The sequence below is a fragment of the Pseudocercospora fijiensis genome, assembly GCF_000340215.1.
Source record: "Pseudocercospora fijiensis CIRAD86 unplaced genomic scaffold MYCFIscaffold_8, whole genome shotgun sequence".
Classification (NCBI taxonomy): domain Eukaryota; kingdom Fungi; phylum Ascomycota; class Dothideomycetes; order Mycosphaerellales; family Mycosphaerellaceae; genus Pseudocercospora; species Pseudocercospora fijiensis.
Genome location: NW_006921539.1, coordinates 2,640,128 through 2,662,853, shown reverse-complemented (window position 1 = coordinate 2,662,853; position 22,726 = coordinate 2,640,128). Strand labels below are relative to the sequence as shown.

At 46.9% G+C, this 22,726-nt stretch overlaps 6 protein-coding genes across 6 annotated transcripts; 3 read left to right on the top strand and 3 right to left on the bottom strand.

The window, feature by feature from the left end:
- Nucleotides 1–2,383: 2,383 nt before the first annotated feature.
- Nucleotides 2,384–5,928, top strand: MYCFIDRAFT_61348 (uncharacterized protein; the record flags this gene model as incomplete). The annotated part of the gene is made up of 9 exons (XM_007931590.1): nucleotides 2,384–2,517; nucleotides 2,592–2,616; nucleotides 2,670–2,687; nucleotides 2,739–2,857; nucleotides 2,920–3,659; nucleotides 3,717–3,789; nucleotides 3,841–4,269; nucleotides 4,318–4,506; nucleotides 4,568–5,928. The coding sequence occupies 9 exons, from the start codon at nucleotides 2,384–2,386 to the stop codon at nucleotides 5,637–5,639; spliced, it is 2,799 nt and encodes a 932-aa protein (XP_007929781.1). The 3' UTR covers nucleotides 5,640–5,928.
- MYCFIDRAFT_61344 (uncharacterized protein) lies at nucleotides 5,909–8,523 on the bottom strand (the record flags this gene model as incomplete). Its single annotated transcript, XM_007931589.1, has 4 exons — nucleotides 5,909–7,396; nucleotides 7,447–8,000; nucleotides 8,063–8,216; nucleotides 8,279–8,523. 4 exons carry the CDS (start codon nucleotides 8,521–8,523, stop codon nucleotides 7,102–7,104), a joined length of 1,248 nt encoding a protein of 415 aa, XP_007929780.1. The 3' UTR covers nucleotides 5,909–7,101.
- MYCFIDRAFT_120763 (uncharacterized protein) lies at nucleotides 6,401–7,041 on the top strand (the record flags this gene model as incomplete). Its single annotated transcript, XM_007932051.1, has 2 exons — nucleotides 6,401–6,657; nucleotides 6,687–7,041. Coding segments are annotated over 2 exons (612 nt in total), but the record flags the coding sequence as incomplete, so codon positions are not given.
- Nucleotides 8,524–18,725: 10,202 nt separating the features above from the next.
- MYCFIDRAFT_212251 (uncharacterized protein) lies at nucleotides 18,726–19,693 on the top strand. Its single transcript, XM_007932050.1, has one exon. The coding sequence runs from the start codon at nucleotides 18,757–18,759 to the stop codon at nucleotides 19,681–19,683; it is 927 nt and encodes a 308-aa protein (XP_007930241.1). The 5' UTR covers nucleotides 18,726–18,756; the 3' UTR covers nucleotides 19,684–19,693.
- A 154-nt stretch (nucleotides 19,694–19,847) lies between these two features.
- Nucleotides 19,848–20,912, bottom strand: MYCFIDRAFT_85538 (uncharacterized protein; the record flags this gene model as incomplete). The annotated part of the gene is made up of 1 exon (XM_007932049.1): nucleotides 19,848–20,912. The coding sequence occupies one exon, from the start codon at nucleotides 20,910–20,912 to the stop codon at nucleotides 19,848–19,850; it is 1,065 nt and encodes a 354-aa protein (XP_007930240.1).
- A 300-nt stretch (nucleotides 20,913–21,212) lies between these two features.
- MYCFIDRAFT_61341 (uncharacterized protein) lies at nucleotides 21,213–22,721 on the bottom strand. Its single transcript, XM_007931588.1, has 4 exons — nucleotides 22,645–22,721; nucleotides 22,328–22,588; nucleotides 22,202–22,276; nucleotides 21,213–22,151 (listed from the first exon to the last, which is right to left on the bottom strand). Exons 1-4 carry the CDS (start codon nucleotides 22,679–22,681, stop codon nucleotides 21,355–21,357), a joined length of 1,170 nt encoding a protein of 389 aa, XP_007929779.1. The 5' UTR covers nucleotides 22,682–22,721; the 3' UTR covers nucleotides 21,213–21,354.
- Between the last annotated feature and the right edge of the window lie 5 nt (nucleotides 22,722–22,726).

Here is a 22,726-nt window from a genome sequence, read left to right as displayed (position 1 = left end):
ACCTTGCTGAAGCTGAAGGCATCATATCCGGCGTATCTTTCCGCTACAACTACGTCGATCTCATCGCGATTGTTCTCGGTTGGTGCATTGACAACAAAGTGAAGAGGCTAAGTGTGCAAATGGAGGATTATTTACGTATCTGGGCTCGCAAAGCTCGACAGGCTAAGAGGTTGACTACTGGCGAAGACATCGATTCTGGTGTCTCAAAAGAGCAGGAATTTGCAAACATATGCAAAATGGTCGACGACATTGATGCACGAGGCTTTCTGCCGAGAATTGGGCCCTAGCGGGCATGTTAAAATTTTCACATCAGAGCAAGAGATCCTGGCAAGTCTTCCGTACCACCGGTAATCTCGGACTCAGCACCGCGATCAAGTTGAGCTGAAGTTCCCGCGTGAGTCGAGACTATCAATGGATACCTATTCACTCTGTGACAGCTCTATCTCAGTGCGTTACGACAGTCCGGTGCATCTCCCTCCTACGCTTCACGCACCTCAGCCACATTGAGCCTTAGGAAGTGATACTTAGATAACTACTGACGACCGCTCATGCCGCACGATGAATGTCTACAAAGCTTGACTGAACGTTTCATGTTGATTGCGTCCAGGCGAACATTGTCACTGCGTACTTGTGAGCCGTCACAAGTCTGGCACCGAAGTGCTGCGCTCTCGCAGCGTTTGCAATGGGAACAGAAAGTACACATTGCACGCCGACCAGGCATCGGCCCGTCATGTACTGAATGACATGCGCAGCATTGGAAGGAATTCATTCTCGTCAAAGGTAGCAGGCAACTTGTGATTTACGAGCAGGCTGGTAAATACTAAAAAGTTGATGGTCGCTGCAGAATGTAATAAGCAGACCCATTTGGCGAAAGCCTATCGCAAATCCAAATTTGAAATCTAGGCTACATGTGGCGCGATGTAAGCTTCAAGGCGACTGCAGCCACAAGCCGTAACTCTTGCACGAAACCTGGAGAAGTGGAGAGGACGGGACGGGAGGTTTTCATGAACAGATCACTTGTCGCGTGCGCGGGTAAGGCACGGTGGGAAAGTGCAAGCCCACCTCGCGTCATAAATTGCTAATCAGCAGATGATACAGAGCCCTGAGCATCAATGCAAGGGCCTAGCAATTTTCACATGCAAAAAGGCGGAGTGCTCACGTGCATTTGCAAAGAATACAGTAGCTGATTTTGCTGGTGGCTGGGTGCTGACTGAAGTTCTGCTCATTGGTGTGCTCGGAGGCGGCCGCTAAAGTAGCGCATAGCCAAAGTCAGAAGGTGTGCCAATGCCAATAATTCGTGGATGTTCTTTTCACATGGCAGGTGGTGGCCGGCGTTTGTGTGTGCACAAGATGGAAGTCTTCAAAGACGGATGGCGCGCGGGCTAACTTAGATGAGCCGCAAGTGGAAAGGGTGGAACGTGGAGTGCAGGAGGCTTCAAGGTTATTATTTAATCGGACTGCCATCAGTAGTCTCGGGCGGAGATGCTGGTGTGCCTGCTGCCGGATTTGACCATTGGCGGTACAGTACCGGTACTCGGGACGCCGTTCTTGGATCAAGCGGAAATGCCCTGGTGGGCTGGCGGCAGTTGCTTGAAAAGTTGTAATACTGAATATGCTTCATCAGGTTCGGCGCGCGTGGCACGAATGCTAGAGGCGTCCCGTTCAGTGCAGATGCAGAGCGTCAGTCGGGTCACTGGATGGAGAAGGTCAAGTCGAAAGGGAGGGGGGTTGCGACGACGAGTGCAGGAACGATGAGCATGCGGGATGGGATGGGATGGGATGGTGTTTGTGAGTGATGAGAAGATGTACGATGTTCCGGGAGTTGCAGTCGACGGCTCGTCGAGCAGTGAGGATCAGCACGATGCGGCAAAGGGTTCAGGGACAGCCTCGGTGTGTTTTATAGACGGCATGGCAAGAAAATAAGTCGGGAGCAACAGCGGGCAGACGTGAAGGATGTAGCAATGATGTACCAACAGCGTTGTCGTTTGGCATTGTTGGAGTGAGTAGGAGGGTGAGTCGGCGTGAGCAGGTAAGGATAATGGCACGCATGACCACCGCTTCTAGCCTTCTAGCCTGCAAGTAGTAGAATAGTGTGGGACCTCTCCGCATCGGTGCTGTGAAGCGACGCGAAGCTTGGAGTTGCTGGCCTGCCCTGCCTGCGCTGCACCAGAGTCTGAGTCTGGACCACCCCTGCGCTGCACTGCGAGCCTCTGATCGATGCATCATCCAGCTTGTTGCTTCGCACGGCACGCACGCTCTCGCACACCTCTCCGTCTCTCCGCTGGCGCTGGTCGAATGTCCCCCGAGCGATGAGCAGCTCGCGCGTCTAACACGAAGGCACGCGCGAAAGCAGCGCTCCCTCACGATGGAACCGCGGCCGCTCATGGCCGCGAGCAGCGTCGACCCGAAACAGACACCTCCGAGCAAGCCGCAGGCAAGCGCGAACCCGATCACCACCGCGCCCGGCAGCAACTCTGCGCCCAAGGACCAGATACCAGGCCATCCGAGCTTCAGACGGTAGGCAGACCTGACATGGCGCGCAATGCTGCCCTCCCCGGGCCTTCTGCTGACACGCCCACGCCGATTCGCAGGCAACGCGCATCTCGAGCATGTGAAGTGAGTTGATGTCGAGTCGCAACATGCACATAGCACGCACTAACAGTCTGCAGACATGTCACGCTCGCAAGGTATATGGCACATGCTGCGTCGCCTCAATCACCACTCACTCACCGCCCTAGGTACGATGCGACGCCGCCAGCTTAGGTGTGCCATGCACCAACTGCGTGGCCTTCTCTATCGAATGCAAGATCCCCACACCCAAGCGCAAGAAGACGGCAGGAAAGAAGGACTGCGACAGGTGCGCAATGGAGGCAGTGCATCATAACATGCTTGGCGCGCATGCTGACTGCGCACGTACAGCCAAACCGCAGACTCGCAGACGGATGGCCCATCCCCTGCCAATGCCACCACCGAGCCTCTGCTCAAGCGCGGCGACATGGTCATGGAAGCCAACAACATAGGCATGAACACTCCTGCGGGAATGCCAAAGTCCGAAGGCACTCATTCCTACTATGCGAGCCAAAGCGTCACCAACGGCACCTACGCGCAATACATGAAACCGAAATTCGCCAGAGCTCCGATCAAGGAAGCCGGTCGTGTCGCATACCTGGGAGAGTCCTCTAATCTTTCTTTGCTTGTCCAGGACCGCCATGGCACAACGGATGTCGTTCACTACCCGTTGCCCGAAAATGTGCGGGGAGCTCGTGCGAGGATCAACGAGCTGGACAACGTGGAGATCGACATCCTGCACCAACGTGGCGCTTTCTTATTACCGCCTCGACAGCTTTGCGACGAATTGGTCGATGCCTACTTCACCTGGATTGCACCCGTCGTACCTGTCATCAACCGGAGCAAGTTCATGAGGCGATACAGGGACGCCAAGAATCCACCTTCACTCCTACTTTTACAAGCTATACTACTTGCAGGATCCCGAGTGTGCAATAACCCGCAACTCATGGATGCGAATGGCTCAACAACACCTGCTGCCATGACATTCTACAAGCGCGCCAAGGCTCTGTACGATGCGAACTATGAGGACGACAGAGTGACGATTGTTCAGGCACTCATCCTGATGGGATGGTACTGGGAAGGTCCAGAGGGTAAGAATCGAGAAAGAGGAGACATCGTCACGCACGCTCGGTCTGACCTTGCTGCAGACGTAACCAAAAACGTCTTTTACTGGAGCAGAGTAGCCGTCATCGTTGCCCAAGGCTCCGGCATGCATCGAAGGTAAGGAAGTGCTATCGACATTCTGCACCCAACACTAATCGATTGCCGCAGTGTCGAAGGCTCGCAGCTCTGTAAAGCGGACAAGCGCCTGTGGAAACGAATATGGTGGACACTGTTCACCCGCGATCGATCCGTTGCCGTAGCTCTTGGACGACCTGTTGGCATTAATATCGAAGACTCCGACGTTGAAATGGTCACCGAAGACGATTTCATCGATGACGAACCAGACCGCCCAGCCGAGTATCCACCTGACCCAATCCATGTGCACTTCTTCCTCAATTATGTGAAGCTTTGCGAGATTATGGGTCTGGTGCTGTCTCAGCAGTACTCTGTGGCATCGAAGCTACGGCGTAACAATGCACTGGATCTGACCCACAGCGACATGGCGCTTGCGGACTGGCTACAAAACTGTCCAATGGAAGTGCGATGGGAGCCGCAACGGCATCACTTCTGGTCAGCGTTGCTCCATGCAAATTACTAGTACGTACCATCAACCCTCCGATTTGCACGCGAGTTGACAGTCTGTAGCACCACACTGTGCCTCCTGCACCGAGCCCACATGCCGCCAGCTGGCTCTGAATCGCGGCACGTCAACGGCTGGGCAGAGGAAACCGCTTATCCTTCGCGTTCGATCGCGTATCAAGCCGCGGCCATGATCACATCCATCATCGAAGCCCTTCAAACCCACGATGAGCTACGCTACACCCCTGCCTTCATGTAAGTAAACGAAATTGAGATGCAACATTGGAACGCGTGGCGGTACTGACAGCGGATGCAGTGTCTACAGCCTCTTCTCCGCACTCATCATGCACGTCTATCAAATGCGCTCAACCAGTCATACCATCGTTTCCGCGACACAAACGCGGCTGAACGCCTGCATGCAGGCGCTCAAGGATGTTTCCAGGGTCTGGTTGGTTGCTAAGATGGTACACACTCTTTTTGAGTCCATCCTAGGCAACAAAGTCCTTGAAGAGCGATTGCAGAAGGCTGCAGGCCGGAAGCATAACAAATCGAAGCATGCGGGCAGCAGGGCGAGTAAAGAAGCACCCTTGCAACCCGCCCCGGACCAGTCTGCCGAAGCGCCGCCGAAGCGGAAGTTCGATGACATGGAGTTCGGCTACACCAACGGCCCACCGGCACCGCAGATGTCTTACGAACGATCGCGGCCTCAGTCCCCTGTCCAAGATATGCCGCCAAACAGTCAATCTCATCCACAACCACAGCAGATGCCCACGATCACCGCAAGCAGCCCAACAATGCGTCCTGGTACTGACGCTTTCATGGGCAACTCACGTGCTAATACACGACCCACGACACCTTTCAACAACTTCTCATACCCAGGCACCCCACCGAACCTATTCTTGCATACTAGAGGCTCGCCAAAGATCTCGGAAGACATGTGGCAGAATTACGACCCACACCAGCTCTTCCCTCCAGAGACGAATGAGCTTTTCCCGGTCATGACGAACAGCCCGACTCAGGCGATGGTGGATCCTGTGCTGCGACAACAGCAGCATTCAACCCCGCAACAACCTCAGCAATTTGCGCATGGCCCTCCACCCATGCAGAGTCCTCCGCAAATGCAACAAGGGCAACAAGGAATGCAGATGCCTGAAGGTCAACAGGGAATGCCACAGAACATGCCAGCATATCATCAAGATCCAAATTCGTGGACGCAACTCAACCCCGTTCACGACCAGCCAAGACAGGATGATACATGGAGCAGTTCGAGCAGTGCCGGAGGCCCAATTGTTCCAACGACACTCAATGTCGGGGACTGGTTTGAGTTCTTCGGTATACCCAATGGGAGCGACATAAATGGCCTCAATGGAGCCGCGGGATATGGATGAACCAGGTCTTCTTCCAGATTGGATGTGATACGATACAGTGAGCGGGAAAAAGCCAGACTTTTGGGCGTTGAAGCGTTTTGAAATCATGTCAAATTGCGCAGCAGTTTAACGGCCAGCTTGCGATGCATCAGGACATACATATGAGACACCACGCTCCAGGATGCACGGTGCACTCAGGCTGCCAGAGGGTGATGAAGTAGCGCAGATTCGGCGGCGAGACGGAGTGCATGCCATAGCTATAGCGGTACCGCTGCAGAGCACAACAGGCATTCAAATCAACCTCCTTGCTAATGACCACGATTTTTTACGTCCTCCGGACCTCCACTGGGAAGGACATGTCCGATTTCAGCCGAGGATTTGACTTTTCCAGGAGCGAAGCGAGACGTCATATACTGTCTGCTTCACAGCTGATATACGAGGACAGTGAGAGAGACGAGCAGCACGCGAACAACATCACCTCCATTCATTCTTCCATTCAATTGGAACATATTTCGCACTGCCGATGAGCAAAGTTTTGTGACAGACCGCTCTTGGTACCTACTCATCGAAAACATCCCGTGGCAACGTCCGGCATCACAACCACGACCCTACTTTTCTCGAGACCCTTTTGGGCAGCTAAGCATGCCATCCTTGACATCCCATCTCATAAATCTCGACTCAGTCGGTCTAGAGAAAGCAACAACACATCCATTCCTCAAAGCCGCAGCCACGCAAGTCCCTCACCTATCCAAAATCTCTCGCGAATCTCCTCCCTCCCCCTTCCAAAACTCAAACGCTGGCTCGCTCAAGACAGAATCTATGCACTTTCCTACACGACTTTCATCGGCTCCCTTCTCAGCCAAATTTCTATTCCTCATGGCTCGAATCGTGAGACTTCAATCGAATGGAGAGTTGTGGATATTTTGATCGAGGGTTTGGGAAATATTCGGGGAGAGATTGCGTTGTTTGAAAGTTCTGCTCGGGAGGAGGGGTGGTTGGAGGAGAGGAGGTTTGTGAGGGGTGTGGGGTTGAGAGGGAGGTGAGTAATTATTGATTAGGAAAGGGAAGTTGGGAGGTGGCTGCTTGCTGGAGCTCACCGCAGACGAGGAATTATCAAGACCTTTTCGCAGGAGCGATATTAGTGGGTTTGACGATTCTATGGGCTCCTGAAGAGTGCTATTTACGGGCTTGGAGATTTGCGTTAGGAAAGGTGAAGGTGGGTAAGGAGGCTGATGTGATGCAGAGGGTGTTTATTCCGAATTGGAGTTCGCGTGAGTTTGAAACTTTTGTGAGGAAGCTTGGAGGGTTGGTGAATGAGATGGCTACTAAGTGTGGAGTTGAGGAGCGAGGTTGGGTGTGGAAAGAGTGTGAGGCGGCGTGGAGGCAGGTCATCTGGGTTGAGAAGGAGTTTTGGCCTGATGTTGATGAGGGTGCGGAGTGATCGAGGTGGATGAGAATGATTAGCGGCGCTCGTTTCACACTCCTAAAGGTTGTCTTGGTAAGAACTGCAGAGCTGACCCTGCGTCCACACGCCTCTGATGTTGAGGGTGTCGTCAATATTCTCAAGCGGATTACCTTGGACCAGCAACAGATCAGCACGCAGACCATGTTTGATATTTCCACGATCCGAGAATTGAAAGCGCTTAGCTGGAAGCGATGTCGCTGCTACCAGAGCTTCTTCTGGCGTGAATCCGCATTTTTCCACCAAGATGACGAGTTCTTGGTGTGCTGTCAGACCCCAGGCAGTCCCAACAGCAGGGCCAGCCGTATCCGTGCCGCTGAACGAGAATCAGCATATACTCCACATTGAATGTCCGAGCAGACTTACAGCAGGACTGGAATTCCAGCAGCTTTCATCTGCCTCACGCTCTCGTATGCATGTTCACACGCTTGACCGTTGCCTTGCGCGAACGCCGAGCATTGACACATTCGATCGCGCTCCTCCTTGCCGAGTAGACCTTCGATGCGTGGATCATGCGCATATTTCTCTTGCTGGCTCTTGCCTTCGCTGGTGGCAGAGCCAAGCGTGGCCAGCGTTGGATTGCAATGTGCATTGCTCTTCTTATACGCGTCAATCAGACGTTGGTTCGGCGCTTGGTCCACGATTGTATGAGTCGTGCCATCAACACCAGCCTCAAGAATTTCGATAGCATCGTCCAGAGACAAGGCATGTGCGACCACAGTCAGGCCATGTTTATGAGCCTCATGAATCACAGCCTTCTGGAGTTCGATGCTCGGCTTTCGGAAGGTCTGGTTCATCACGGTGCCCGACTCGTGCATAAGCTTGATATAGTCCACGCCTTCCTTAACTCGGTCGTTTACATAAGAGACTGCATCATCTGCGGTCTCCAGCTTTGGCCAGGTCGCAAGCTCTGCCCTCGTCTATCTCAGACATTAGTACTTCTCCCAAGGTTGCTCACGCATTGCAAATCAGTTTCACCCACTTGTGGACTGTCAGCATGCGTGAGCAAAATCGGCATCGGCCATCCATTGTCTATCGTTGCAGCAAAGCTGGTCGTCTTCAGATCAGCGCAATCCCCAGCTGCTTGCTGCTTCTTGAGCTTGAGTATGTTCGGCCATTCATTGTGCATATCGCAGCTAACATGGCGACGAGTCAGCACAGCCCATTCGCCGATAATCAGCACTTTGACGTTACATACACAGTAGTACAACCGAAACGAAGAGACTGCGGAAGCGCTTTCTCAGTGCCACCATTGGCATGTATATGAGTGTCTATGAATCCTGGCAAAACCGTATGTCCTGGCTTCGAATATTTCGTCCCTTCGAACTGGATCGCACCCGAAGAGACCTTGGAGATCTTGCCATTCTCGACAAGCACAGATCCGTTCTCGATGCTCTGCTCGCCGTCGAAAATTCGGACGTCTGATATGAGAAAAGAAGCCATTTCGTAGGGAGGAAGTGCTGAGCGTGACTTGAATACTGCTTGAGCATGCGAACAGTCGCTTACATTTCAGTATACCTCACCGTCGCCGCGCTCGCCGTAAGGATGTACGATGAGCTAATCGTACTACCTGACTTGATCTACATGGTGAGGAGCAATTGTCCCTCTGTCAGAACAGCCCCGGAACTGCATTTTGCGAGCGAATCATCTGGTACCCCGAGCATCTGTCATGAACACCCCGCCAGACTATGGCGAACAAAGACAGCCGAGTAAAACTTGAGTCCATCGGCTCTGCTATTGCCGGTTCTGCAGCGGCTCATGCGGCATCCTTTGGTTGCGCTGTACGCGTGCAGTACTGTAAGCCATCCGGACATTGACTAAAAGCCGAGTTTGTCAGCAGCTTGAACGTTCGAAGGTAAGACGGTTCGAGAGCTGATTTCTCGCAGGATAAGAGAAGGATGATGTTGTCGTTGTCGTCTTCGGTCTACGTCTCGGGAAGGCACGGCTCGGAGAGTGCCTCGCACCCTTGACCTTGAATGTTGCCAAGAGATCTGTCACGACTCGATGCATTTTGGAAATTGTGCATTTGCTTCCAACAACACTCACAGCAAGATACATGCATGCCACTGGCGTCACAATGAAGGGGTGATTTGTTTGAAGGCATATCAGGCACAAGACCCGGCATTCTCTTTTGTATTATTACTAGAAAGCGGCTATAAAGCTATAGATATTAAATACTAAATATTCAAGATTCACCGCTCGTATTCAGATTCACTATTGAATGTTAGTAAATATTCATATTCAATTTATATTTAAATACACTCTTAGCGATAGTAAGGGCAGTAGTAACGCTTAGGGTTAAGAAGGAGGGTATTCTTCGTAGTATAGTCTTATAGAATACTAGCTAATTATATAATCGTCGTTGTCTTTACCTTCTATACCTAATTATAGTATATCTAATAGCAAATCTGCTATACTAAACCGTAACTATTGCTTGCTATACTCGCTTATACGGATATTATTACTAGTAAGTAAGGTACAGTCCTATAAAACTATACGTCTACTACTACTAAAGGTACGCTCGGACTCCGCGGATATAGCGAAGGCGGTTAATAAGTCGATAGCTAGTTATAAGAGCGTTAGATAGGCGGTTCGCTATATAGGAAGGTACTACTATCTAAGTAGACTTATATAGATTAGCTACTTCCGCTTATCGGTACTAATCTATAGCAGCTTAATAGGCGTAGCGGTAATAAAGGGCTCGAAGGGTTTAATATTAGTCGTAAGGACGTCGTTCTTAAGCTATTATTACTACGCTATTATATCTATTAAGTTTATAGCCTCTATAGCAGTAGTAGAAGTAGCCTCTATATAATAAGAAGCTAGTCTATAACGCGCCTCGTACTTAGTCTATAACGCTCTCGCTCTTACTAGGCTATTAATAAGCTATCGATCCTTCTTCCTACTACTAGACTACCGCTTCCGAAGCTACACCTTACGGCAAGTTAGATACAGTAGTACTATAGCAACGCAGATACTACTCTCGCTAACCGGACGATAGCATTTATTAAACAGGTACTAAGAGACATAGATAGCCTTTGCTATAGACTCTCGTTTAGTATACCGCTTCCTAGTACGCTCGAAGCAAGTAAGTAGCTATTCTATAGTCTCTTAGAAGCGGTCGAAGGTAACGTCGTAGCCTTATAGCCGCTAAGTCGCTTCCTTAAATAGTATAAGGAATAACTGTATCTCTTCGAGGATAATCTAGTCGCTCTCGGTAAGCTAGTCTTTACTTAGTTATAGTATACTAACAGTTAAAGTATTAGGAATAGTATAAGAAGGGTTATATTAGTAGGTAGATAGGGTAGTAGTAGGTACGAGTAGTATTTAATAAGGATCTAGGAGGAGAGGGAGGAAGGTAGGAGAGTTAGCCTATTACTAAGCGCTAAGCCCTGCCTAAGGTATTAAGACCCTAGCTTTACTCGAGCCTAGTTATATACTAATTACGTATAACCTCTTTAGTCCTAATATACGCTTCCCTTCTAAAGGCCGCGCCCTCGTAGCCGGTCTATATTCTAATCTTATCCTCTATTGCTACTAACTTAGTAGGTCTAATAAGCTACTTAGCCCGCGCTAAATTAAACACGCAACTACCTAATTATGTAACTATATCAAACCTTACCTTCTAATATAATATCTAACTCTAACTACGCTATCCTTATATATAATAAAGTAATATATAACTACGAGAATTAAGGACTATCGACTAATTATAATACGAGCGCGTCTTCCCTACTATAATAGGTAGACGTACGAGGTATTGTAGCACTGCCTCCGTTCTAAGTAATGTCGTATCGAGTTCTTTGCGTCTACTCTTAAAAGACCTAGCTATATCCGCTTCCGAGGGTTGTCCGCTTCCGAGGGTTTGTTCTTATTATTACGAGGACTATTATTGTTCGTAGTTTCGCTAGCTCTAATTAGTTAGGTTTAGCAGCCTTTAATTGTTAATCTTATCTTATCTTTTTAAAAAACACAGTTCGTCTAGTTTCTATAAGTAAAGGCTATTATAAGTGTAATAGTTAAGGTTCGCCTTGCTTAAAGGGTCGGAAAGATCGAGGAGTAACCTATTGTCCGCAAGATCGACCCTAGCTAGCTTAGCTCTATAGTTTTTGCCCTTAGTTAGTTAGTCTATTAAGCTACTTAATCTTTTAAGCCTTAATATTCTAATTTAGCCTCAAAGTTTTAATTAACCCCTTAGTACCTTAGGCTCGTAGTATAAGTAAGGTTGTCTTCGTAGGTATAGTAACAATAGCAAGTAATGTTAATAATAGCGGCGCTAGTCGTCCTAGCGCCGACTTTACCTTGCTTCTAATTTCCTTCTTTAACTAATAACAACTTAGCAACACTGTTACTAATATAGCCGTATCTTTCCTTCTTTAAGTAGTAATACACTCCGCAACACCGTTACTAATATAGCCGCGCCGGCCGCCGGTATACTGCTAGCTCGTAGCGCGACACTATTATCTTCGATAGGATAAAGGAATAAGAGGGGGCGCTAAGAGAAGAGTCTTATAGAGTACGCTAGTAAAGAGGTAGATTCTATAAAAGAGTATACGATTAGTTAACGCGCTATAGCGCACTAGTTAACACTCGGTGCGCGTTTACTGTAGTAATGTAGTCTTATTATCCTTTATTGCTAACAATTGCTTACCTCTAATTAGTTAGCTAATAGCACCCCGGGGGTAGCATTAATCCTAGGCGACATTATAGGCCCTTAGCCTTCTTCTTGTTCTTTATACTAGTCTAATACTTATCTAATAACTTAGTTATGTCCTCAAAGGAACCTTTAGCTTCCTACGAGTCCTATTTAGGCGAATAGCCTTGCTATCTTAATAGGTATTCCTTCTTGCCTTACCTAGTCCGGTGCTTTAGAATATGTTCTATAGACTATAGCTCTTTACTATTAGCTAAGACTTCTTCTAACTTAGTAGGCGCTTTATCGCCTTCGCGCTAGTAATATAGTTTAAGAAGGGATACGTAGAATGTATTATAGATAGTATAATAGGGTAGAAGCTATAACTAATAGGCCTATACGGAGGAGCCCTTAACTTCTCGAATACAGAATAGGCTAATATATCTCGGTGCGAGCTTAGGCCTTGTTTTGCTATTAGGTAATAGGTGCTTACGGATGCGGAGGTTCTTTGTACTAAGTATAACTATATCGCCTTGTTTAAAGGTTATTAGTGTATAGTGCTTATCGTAGTAGGTCTTTTAGTACTCTTAAGCCTTTGTTAGTTTCTTAGCTGTCTTAGTATAGATTTCTCGCATCTTCTAGACACGTTCTATTGCCGCTAGTGTCTCTAGTACTTAACGCGCTTCCCTTTCCTTACGCTCGGCCTCGAGCGAGGTAAATAGATCCTATAGTAAGGTAGCGTTTTAGCCTATTATAGCTATGTATAGTAAAACCTTAGTTAACGAGTATACGCTATTATTGTATACGAATTCTATAGGCTATAGGAGATAGACCTAATCCTCGGGGTTCTTATTAATATAGCTACGTAGGTACTGCTATAGGGTAGCATTCTGCCTCTCTGTTTAACCGTTAGTCTATAGATAGAAGGCTGTTAATAGCCGATGCTTTAGTCTTAGCTATAGGCATATTTCGCTCTAATAGTACGATATTAGTATCGATCTACGATTAGATACTATCCCCTTAGGGGTTCCCTAATAGGTATAGAAGATATTAGTCTATAGCGCTTCTACTATATTAATAGTAGTCTAATCTTTCCGCGCCGGGATGTATCGAGCGCCTTTAGTAAATCGATCTACTATAACAAGGATAGCATTATATATATCCTTACTGCCCCTACGCTTAGCGGGCGGAAGGCCTATAATAAAGTCTATTATAAGCTCTATAAACGGCTTCTTTAGGATAGGAAGCGAAGACAGCTCGCCGAATAGCAAGTGCTTCGGTGCTTTAACTCGCTAGTATACTATATAGGTCTATATATACTCCTTTATATACCGCTTACTATTTAGCTAGTAGTATATACGCGATAGTAACTCGTACGACCTCTCTATACTATAGTAACTAGCAAGCTTACTATTATAGTGCCTCTTTAAAAGCTCTTATCTAATCGATTGTTTAGCGGGGATATAGTATCTGCCCTTAAACTTTAAGTAACCTTTATCGTCGATCGACTAATTATTGTTACTCTTACTAGATCGAGTCGCCCGTCCTCCTATAAGCCTATTAATACGCTCGATAGCAAAGGCGTCCCTCTGCTAAGCACGTAATAGCTTATCTATAAACGATTAACTATCCCTATTCGTAAGGTTATTTAATAGCACCCGTACTATCGAACGAGGTACGTATTATATACATCTAATAGCACTAGTAGCCGGAACTACTATAACCTCTTCTATAGTGCTATCGCTATATAGGCTATTACTATAGATAGCAATATCTTTAACCGAGTTATTATAGCTCGAGCGATCTACGTCCTTTCTAACGTATACTAGAAGAACGACAACTCCGCTATAGTATTTATTGCCGCCGCGGGGTCCGGAAGTCCGCTTATCCTACGCTTACTTATTAATAATACGGGCTATAGCAATCTTATGCTATAGGGTTAGAAACAAAGAATTAATGTGTTAGGTCTCGCTATCGTAATTAGGTCGTCTCGATAGGCTATCGGTAGGGTTACTTACGCCTAGCCGGTATAATATATTAAAATCGAACCCGGCGAGGTAGACGGCCTATCTAGCCTATCGACCTATAACCCTTATAACCTTAGTAATACTACGTAGGTTGTTATAGTCCGTATAGACCTGAATTGTATACTAAGCACCGTCGAGATAGTAGCGCTAGTACTTAAAGGCTTCTACGATTGCTAAGAGCTCTTACTCGTAGGTCTCGTATCGACGTTCTATATCGATTATCTTCCGTAAGAAGAAGGCAATTAGGTGCTAGTAGGTATTATTAGCCTATTGTAACATAATAGCTAATATAGCAAACTATAAAGCGTTAGTCTCAATTCGGATCTGCTTGCTTAGTACGAAATAGTATAATAAGGGGACTTTAGTAAAGCGTTGCTTTAAACCGTTAAAAGCGGCTTGTACTCTATTAGTCTATTTAAACTCTCTAGATAGATTGGCCTTAGTTTTAGTAAGCTTAGTTAGGGGTATTATATACCGTAAATAGCTCTTAATAAAGCGACGATAGAAATTAGCGAAGCCGAGGAACGACTATAGCTCCTTAATTAACGTAGGAATAGGCTATTTAGTAATTGTTTTAATCCGATCGGGATTAGCCTTAACACCCTCGGTTTATACGAGGAAGCTAAGGAAGGCTATCTCTTTAGTAGCAAAGGTGTATTTAGAAGGCTTGTAATATAAGCTATAGGCCTATAAGCGATCGAGTACCTTACGGACTATAGCCTAGTGCTCCGCAATATTAGGTAAATAGGTATAAACTAGGATGTTATCTAGGTAAACTATATAGAGATAGTCTAATAGGCCCGAAAGGGCCCGATTAATATAGGCCTAGAATATTATAGGGGCGTTTGCTAGCCTAAATAGTATAACTAAGTATTCGAAATAGCTATAACGAGTGCGAAAGGCTATCTTCTATTTATCGCCCTTGCGAATACAGATGCGGTAATAGGCGTCCTTAATGTCTAATATAGTATAGTAGTAGGTACTAGAAAGGCGATCAAGGGTCTTATTAATAAGCGGAAGTAGACAACGGTCTTTAATAGTAACAGCATTAAGCCTATAGTAATCGATATATAGGCGTAGGCTACTATCCTTCTTTAGAACAAATAGGATTAGTGCACTAGTAGGGCTGTTACTATACCGAATATAGCTATTAGCTAGGTTTTCCTCTAGGTACTTACGTAATATAGCGAGCTCCCGTTTACTAAGGTTATAGAGGGGACTAAAAGGGACCTCCTTGCCCTCTATAATGTTAATCTTATAATCCGTCTCCTTAAATATAGGCAATATCGATGCTAGGTAGTGTTTAAATACATTAATATAGGTCTCTCGAATAGGCTCCGGTATACGAGCAAGCTAATTAGGGTCTATACTATTAGGGGGCATAGGTTCTTTGTTATTACTACCGAGTAGGTCGGTAGTCGGATTAGCTAGGGTTAGGTTGCTAATAAATAGGACCCTAATATCGTTAGGGTACTCGCTAATATCGATATACTTAATATCCTCCTTCCTAGCGATTCTAAATCGCTACTTTTAGAGGCCTAAATCTATAGTGATAGCGTAGTACTTAAGGACAGGGTTGCTAATAATAATATCGGATAGAAGGTTGTCTATATCTACTACGTAGGTAGTGAAATCTAGTAAGCGTTCGTTACCGAGGTCGTCCCTTAGAACTATAGGAATATAGTAAGCTCTATAGGTTAAGTACCGAGCGTTATTAAACTAAGCAAGAGTTAGTAGGTTAGTCCTAGGCAATTGTCGAAGGTCTAATTGCTTAGCTAGGCGATAGCTAATAAGGGCACTAACTAAATTTCCTAGATCTAGTATAACCTTAGTCTTATAGTTAGTTCTATACGTATCCGATACGAGACAGGTACGTATAATAGCTAGTACAATATCGATAGTCTTACGCCGTACAAGGCTAATAGTTAGTGCGGCGCTTATTCTTTTTTCGAAGGTTAGCCTATAGGGGTAGTATTAGCGGCTAAAAGGGTTTTCCGGTACTTAGCGGTAGCACGGTCAATTCGGGTCTAGTCCCTAGGTTTGTCGTATTAGCCTAGTAGATAGCTAGTACTATCGTAGTTAAAGCACTTCAATCTAGTTAGGGGATTGCTATAGCCGCTATTGCTGCTATTGTTAGTTAAGCGATTAGTACTATAGGGATACGAGCCCCTTCTACGGCCCCTATCGCGGCCTCCTCTATATAGCCGTCGGCTACGGCCCCTTCTACGGTCGTTGTTACTGTTCCTATTATTAGTATTATTGTCTTAGTAGGAACCTTAGTTTCCTCCGCGGCTACTATAGTTGCTATAGTTAGTACTAGTTAGTCGGATCCTCGATTCTAGTCGCTATTAGAGCTAGACAGCTCGTTTAGCTGTTTCTACTTCGACTATAAATTAAATACGTATTAGGTTAGCTTGTTCGAACATACGACGGCGGTCTAATTCGAGAATAAGCTCCTATCTAAGTTTTAGGCATATCTCGGAAATCTATATAGAATTAGTCTTAGCCGGAAGGTTATCCTCGAGGGTCTTTAAATAGGCCTCAAATAAGTGAGCCGACTAGTTAGTCTTTTGTTTAGCTCGAAGGTACTAGTCCTAGGCATGTTATTGCCTTAGTATAGGGTTTCTAAGGGTGTCTAGTATAATAGTTTTGTAGGTTTGCTACTAAACAGCAGTCTAGTTATTAAGGCAGTCGAAATAGTTATCCTATATGCGCTTTAGGTCGCTATTAATATACTATATAGCGTAGACAACTAGTAAATAGTCGTCTAGAAGAGCCCTCGGTATATTTCGCTAGTTAAGCTCGCAATTACGTATATAATTATTGTATTGCTTGCGACTAGAGCCGTTAAATACAGTATAGTCCTTAAGTTTAGCATCCTTCTTTTAGACAGGTAGTAAAGAAGGTCCTGCTATTAGTTTAGTAGGGATTGTTAGGGCTTCCTAAAGGCGACGGAGCTCGAGGAGGTTATCCTTTAGCTATTGTTCTTAACGTAAGGCAGTAAGCCTGTTTTAGGTAGCTTCTTAAAGTCTCGCTATCGGCTAGGGCCTAAAGGCTAGTTAGCTATATCGTCGATTAACAATGTTATTAAGAATGTCGTTAATAGGCAATTCTAGGTTATTACTAGGAATTATAGGTTCTTCTTTAGCAGGCCCTCCGGTAGGCTCTTTAGTAGGCACTATGCTACTAGAGTTGTTATTGCTAGCGCTGCTAGCGGCGCTACGGTTGTTGTTGCTTCGTAACAAGCCGGCTATTATAAGGGGTAACACTAATAATATATTATAGGCCCCTAAGATACGGATATAGCGGAATTAGTAGGTATTAGCTTAGTGCGATTAACTTGGTATAATAGGCCGTATAGAAGGCCTTGCTTAATAATTAGTGCGGCTGTTTTAACAGAATAGTACGTATAGGTCCCGTTCTTTAGGCGCAATATAGTTAAATCGATAGTTTTCGTAGCTATACCGCTAAAAGCTTGAAATAAGGACTATCTAGCTGCTACCCTTAAAGGGTAGATCGAATACTATATAAGAAGGGTTATGTTAGCAGGTGGATAGGGTAGTAGTAGGTACGAGTAGTATTCGATAAGGATCTAGGAGGAGAGGGAGGAAGGTAGGAGAGTTAGCCTATTGCTAAGCGCTAAGCCCTACCTAAGGTATTAAGACCCTAGCTTTACTCGAGCCTAGTTATATACTAATCACGTATAACCTCTTTAGTCCTAACAAATAGGCCTTATCTAGATAGCCTCCTTAATTATTAGTAACTAGCTATTCTACCGGGTCCTACCTAGTAGTTTTAGATAGGTAGAAGGAAGCTTCGGCTATACCTTAGCTAATAAAGGCGTTATAGAAGTCGTTCTCTCGCTATAGGACCTTAGTTAGTCGGTAGAGACGTTATAGTAAAGTTTGCCTAGTAAAGCACTCTATATCGAGATCTAACTACCTAGATATAGAGACCCTATTACTATCGCTCTCTAGTTGCTTATTAAATAGCACTTGCCGCGCTTAAAGAGCCCTTTAATCCGCTAACTCTACGGCTTCCGTAGATATAGCAAATATAAAGGCTTGTATGATGGGGTTAATAATATAGCTAAAACAGCGTAGACGGCGGCTCTGTTTTGTCTAGTATATTAAGCCCTTCTAGTATATATAGCGCTTAATCGTATCGTAGAGAGTATTATTATTAGAGGCGTTGTAACTTGTTAGTAGTTATCTAGCTAACTTTATATATAATTAAGAAGGTCTTAAAGCACGAGATTAATAGCTAAGTAATAAACTCGCTAGTATAAGAGCCTCGTTCTAAAAGCGGCAAATCGACGACTTTAGAAGAAAAAAGAGGAAGATTAGGGAGTTAGGCTAACGCTAAGCGCTAAGCCCTACCTAAGGCACTAAGACCCTAGCTTTACTTAGCCGGTTATATGCCTTTTTATATACCCTCTAATAACTTATTTACCTACTTAGGAAGGACCTCTACCTACTTATAAGGCTTTACTAGTATCTATAGCGCTAGTAGTAATACTAGAATATACTAAGATCGTATAGTAGGAGCTCTACGTTAATATAAGGGTCGTAGAACCTTGTTTACTAGATAGCTAGTATACCTAGAATAGTTAGGATTAGCTATATTATCTAGTTCTATATCTATTATTTACTTTGTTTCTTTTTCTTATTAATTCTACTTAGTAGCTAACGAGAGCGCTAGAGGTCTCTGTTACAATATTCTATAGTATAGATTGCTAGTAATGCAGGCTTACCGAGGCCGGAGCCGGCTCTCGGTCCGCGGTCCACGAACAACTAGGGCAGGTCTATGAATAGTCACGCCCATACAGGGTACGAAAATGCTAAACCAGAAAGGGGGAGCATGTCCCCCATCCTCGTACCTTTCGCCATCTTCTTCCCAGCAAAACACAACACCATGGACCCCACAATGCCCCCCAGAATCGACATCCACGTCCACTACGTCCCAAAATTCTACCAAGAAGCCTGCCGAAAAAACGGCCACGAATTCCCGGACGGAATGCCCTATCTCCCAGACTGGGACGAAGAAGAACACCTCACCATGATGAAAAACAACAAAATTTCAAAATCCATCCTCTCAATCTCAAGTCCAGGCTGTCATCTCGTGCCGGGAAACGACTCCCTCGCCAGAAATCTAGCTCGAGAAGTGAATTCTTTCGCCAGCGATTTAAAGAAACGCAGACCCGATCGTTTCGGATATTTCGCTGCATTACCATTACCCGATGTGCAAGGATGTTTAGAGGAGATTGAAAAGAGTGTTGAAGAAGGTTGTGATGGGTTTGTGATGTTCACGAATCATCACGGACATTATCTTGGCGATAAGGAATTTGATGCTGTGTTTGATGAGTTGAATAGGAGGAAGGCTTTGGTTTTCATACATCCTACCACGCCTCACTGTCCCTGTTCGTCTGAAGAGATTGCTGCTGGACAGCAGCCGATGAAAGCTACGCCGTTTCAAGGGAAGTTACCGAATCCTTGGTTGGAGTTTACGTTTGATACGGCGAGGGTTGTGACGAATTTGTTTCTGAGTGGGACTGTGCAAAGGTGTCCGAATCTTAGGATTGTTCTATCACATTTGGGAGGAGCTTTTACGCCTTTGCTTTCGCGATGGACAGGGTATAGTGAAATGCTGCCGGGGCCGACGTGGCAGAGTGTGTCTGAGGAGGTAGTCAAGGAGGCGTTCAAGAAGCAGATATGGTTTGATATGGCTGGCTTTCCATTTCCGAGCCAGCTGAAAGGTCTGGTAGAGGGGGTTGGTGTTTCGCATACAAGACTAATGTATGGGTCTGATTACCCCTTCACACGCATAAAGCTCGTTGAGATCTTGATTGGGCAAATGGACGAGGGCGTGAAGAAGATGTTCAGCGAGGAGCAGATCAAAGACTTGTATCAGGGAAACGCTGAGAAGCTTCTAGCATGCAAATAGACACCATTTGCAGGTGCTATCATTGACTCCGACACATCATGCTGCATTCCAAGTGTCGTTTGCGAAAGTGGCACCAGTGCTGCTCGCTAGACATTGGAGTCGTTCGAACACTGAGACGCCAGCATCCAGAAAGCGCTCGCTAGACTGTACATCCGCATAGAGCCCTACCAAGGACAATCATGTCGAATGACCGGCCGTCCATATGCCTCTTCATAGGCATGGCGCTCATTTGTCCCCTCCCACCCATCTTCAATCGCCACTTCGGGCCAGACCGCGACCTTGAGAGCATTTCGATCCAGCGTGAGAAATTCAATTACGCCAGTACTCTCCCACTGCTCATCCTTCTTCCGCTGCTCGATGATGGCGGCATACTCATTTAGACCATCACGCTGCACGAAGTCAGGAACGTCGAAGTCATCGATCTGCCTGTGCACGGCCTTAATGCCTTGTCCCGGCTTGCACGTCACCAGAAACTCGTCCCAGTGACCTTTGTGAAAACCACACTCGAGGTGCAATTTTCGCAAGTACTTAAGAGGCCAATTCTTTAGGGGCTTTTCAAGCTCCTCCAGCTCCCTATCGAGGGTGTTGCAGAAGAATTGAATGTGCAAAAGCTGAAATGCGACAAATCTCTCAATCGCAGCCGAACGAAACTCGTTTGAGACGAGTGATAGCCCTTTGAATAGTCCGTCCGGAACAGAACCGTCAGACTCATCCGGATCGATGTACTTGTCGCAGAACCTCAATTCCTTCGACTCCGCAAAAGAAGCACACATAAAATCATACACTCGAGCCCTTGGTCCCTTTGGCAGGTCCATCAAGCGGAAGAGCTTGCAGGTTCCTTCGAGAAGCTTGAGTATGGCATCGCTGCTGTATGTAGTCTGGCCGCGGACGATACCCCGGCGCTTCTTCAGGTTCTTGGAGATAAATGGCAATACGAGAAAGAGCGCGCGGTATTGCTCTTCGTCGGCCTTCCACCGCACGAGCTCTGGCACGTCGCCGATGAAGATGAGCGGGCGTTTCGCTCTAGTCCACAGACCGAGTGGTTCCAAGACTCGCTTTATAGCGGCAAGCAGTTCGTCGTAATTGCCCTCGCGAAACTGGCAATTCCGCGGCACCTTCTTGCTGTTGTACATGAACTCAAGTTCAACATATCGTGCAAATGCTTCTTCTTGGCTCATTGGACGCGGAAGTATGACAGTGCCTGCTTGCGATGTATAGCGTAGTGTCATTTCTGCGATAGGCCATGTCGCCCATTCCTCGGTCTCACCGCCGGTTGCATCGCCCTTGGCAGTCTGGCGGTGTCAGCTGAGAGGCTCGAAGTGATTTACGAAACTTCCCACCTCTGTGAAGGTCTCTGAATCATCGTGTAGATGCGCTCCGAGCACGCGAGCGCAGCAATGCTTCCAAAGTGCGCTGCATAGCTGAGTGTGTCATCGTTTAAAGGAGACAGCGAGAGACTCAATCGAAGTGAGCGAGGGAGCTTCGACTCAGAACAGGCGGGGCGGCTTGGCAACGGTTTCCCGATGCATGAGAGATGGCAACGGCAAGTCAAGGCAAGAGCGCGGCGCTTGCCATCTCGTCGTGCTAGGTCTTGTAGCACCCTATGACATACAACTCCAGCCATGCCTCCATCTTATTAATGTGTAGACGATGTGGTTTGATGCAAACCTGCTAATACAAGTTTTCCACAAGTTGCTTTACCTTGTCGTATACAGGTCCGCTTTCCAGACCCGTGGCAGTCTTGACAATCCAATCAACCTTGTCCTTGCCGACACCCTTCTCGGTGAGTGTCGTTTTCAACCCGATGTCCTGCACGAGCTTCAGGATGGCATCACCGACAGCAATTCCATCTTTCTTATTATCGCCAGACTTGGCAATGCCGATAAATGGCGCCATTCTTGCAAGCTGCGCCGCGTCTTCTTCCGAGCTTTCTGCCTTCAGCTTGACGACATGGCCAAGAGTCAAGCAGGATGTGACCCCGTGTGGAATACCGAATGGCGAGCCAAGTGCATAGCCAAGTGTATGCGAGAGACCGAGAGCACCTTTGACGTTCAGTGCCAGGAAGCCAAGGGAAGCGAATGCAGCAAGCTGGAGTTTGGTGATGACCTGCTCATCTTTGGGATACTTGTGATATGCGGGCAAATTGATGAACAGCTCTCCCGCCGCAGCAAGTGCCATCTGTCGACACGGGATCTCAGTCGCTGTCGAATGATACATCAGCTCCATGGCGTGGTCCATAGCACGCAGACCCGTGCTCATCCACAGCCAAGGTGGAGTTTCGAGAGCGAACTTGCTGTCATAGATGATCACATGCGGAGCAAGCTCAGGGTGTGCGACACCAGTCTTCATGCCATCCTCGTTTGTGTATCCTGCACCAAGCGTACATTCGGCTGCGCTCAAGGTTGTGGGTATGGTGATGTGGTACAAGAACTTTCCGGGCTTCTTCTCGTTGAGGCGGTAGCTGATTGCTGGTGTTCTGTCAGCCAGGACGAAAATGAGTCCGCAGCATAACATATACCTTTCGCAGAGTCAATGGGACTGCCTCCACCCACGCTGATGATGGTATCAATAGCTTCGTCCTTCATAACAAGTTCTGCTTGGTCAGCAGCTAGCTTCCTCTTATCGCTTTCGTCGATATCCATACCTGTCGCCTCATCAAGCTCTTTCACTGGCGCATGCTGGCCAATCTTGCTAAAGGTCTGCGCATGCCTCGATCCCAACTGCTGCTCCACTTGCTGGATCAATGGCGTCTTGTTCGCGAGAGAGCTTCCAGTCAGCACGAATGCTTTCGAGCTTTCGTTCGGCAGGCACTCCAGCAAGTGCTTCTTCACACTATCTGGGCCATAATGAAGACGCTGAAGATGGGTTGGTTTCCAAAGGCCACTCAGTGGGTTCGAGCTCGACTCTACACGCGTTGATTTGTATCGTTTCTGGCTGCCAGATCGTGGCTGGAGTACTGACCTACGGAACCCGTCTGCGAAGCGAAGACGTTCGACATTGTGCTGTGTTAGCGTACTGCTTTTCTGCTCCAATCGATGTACAA

Excerpts from the sequence above, each read along its gene's own strand:
- MYCFIDRAFT_212251 (XM_007932050.1), top strand. The coding sequence starts at position 18,757 with ATGCCCTATCTCCCAGACTGGGACGAAGAAGAACACCTCACCATGATG.
- MYCFIDRAFT_61341 (XM_007931588.1), bottom strand. The coding sequence starts at position 22,681 with ATGTCGAACGTCTTCGCTTCGCAGACGGGTTCCGTAG. Across the intron at positions 22,277-22,327 it reads AGAGCTTGATGAGGCGACAG|AACTTGTTATGAAGGACGAA; the intron begins GTATGGATATCG and ends CTGACCAAGCAG. Across the intron at positions 22,152-22,201 it reads TCCCATTGACTCTGCGAAAG|CAATCAGCTACCGCCTCAAC; the intron begins GTATATGTTATG and ends ACAGAACACCAG.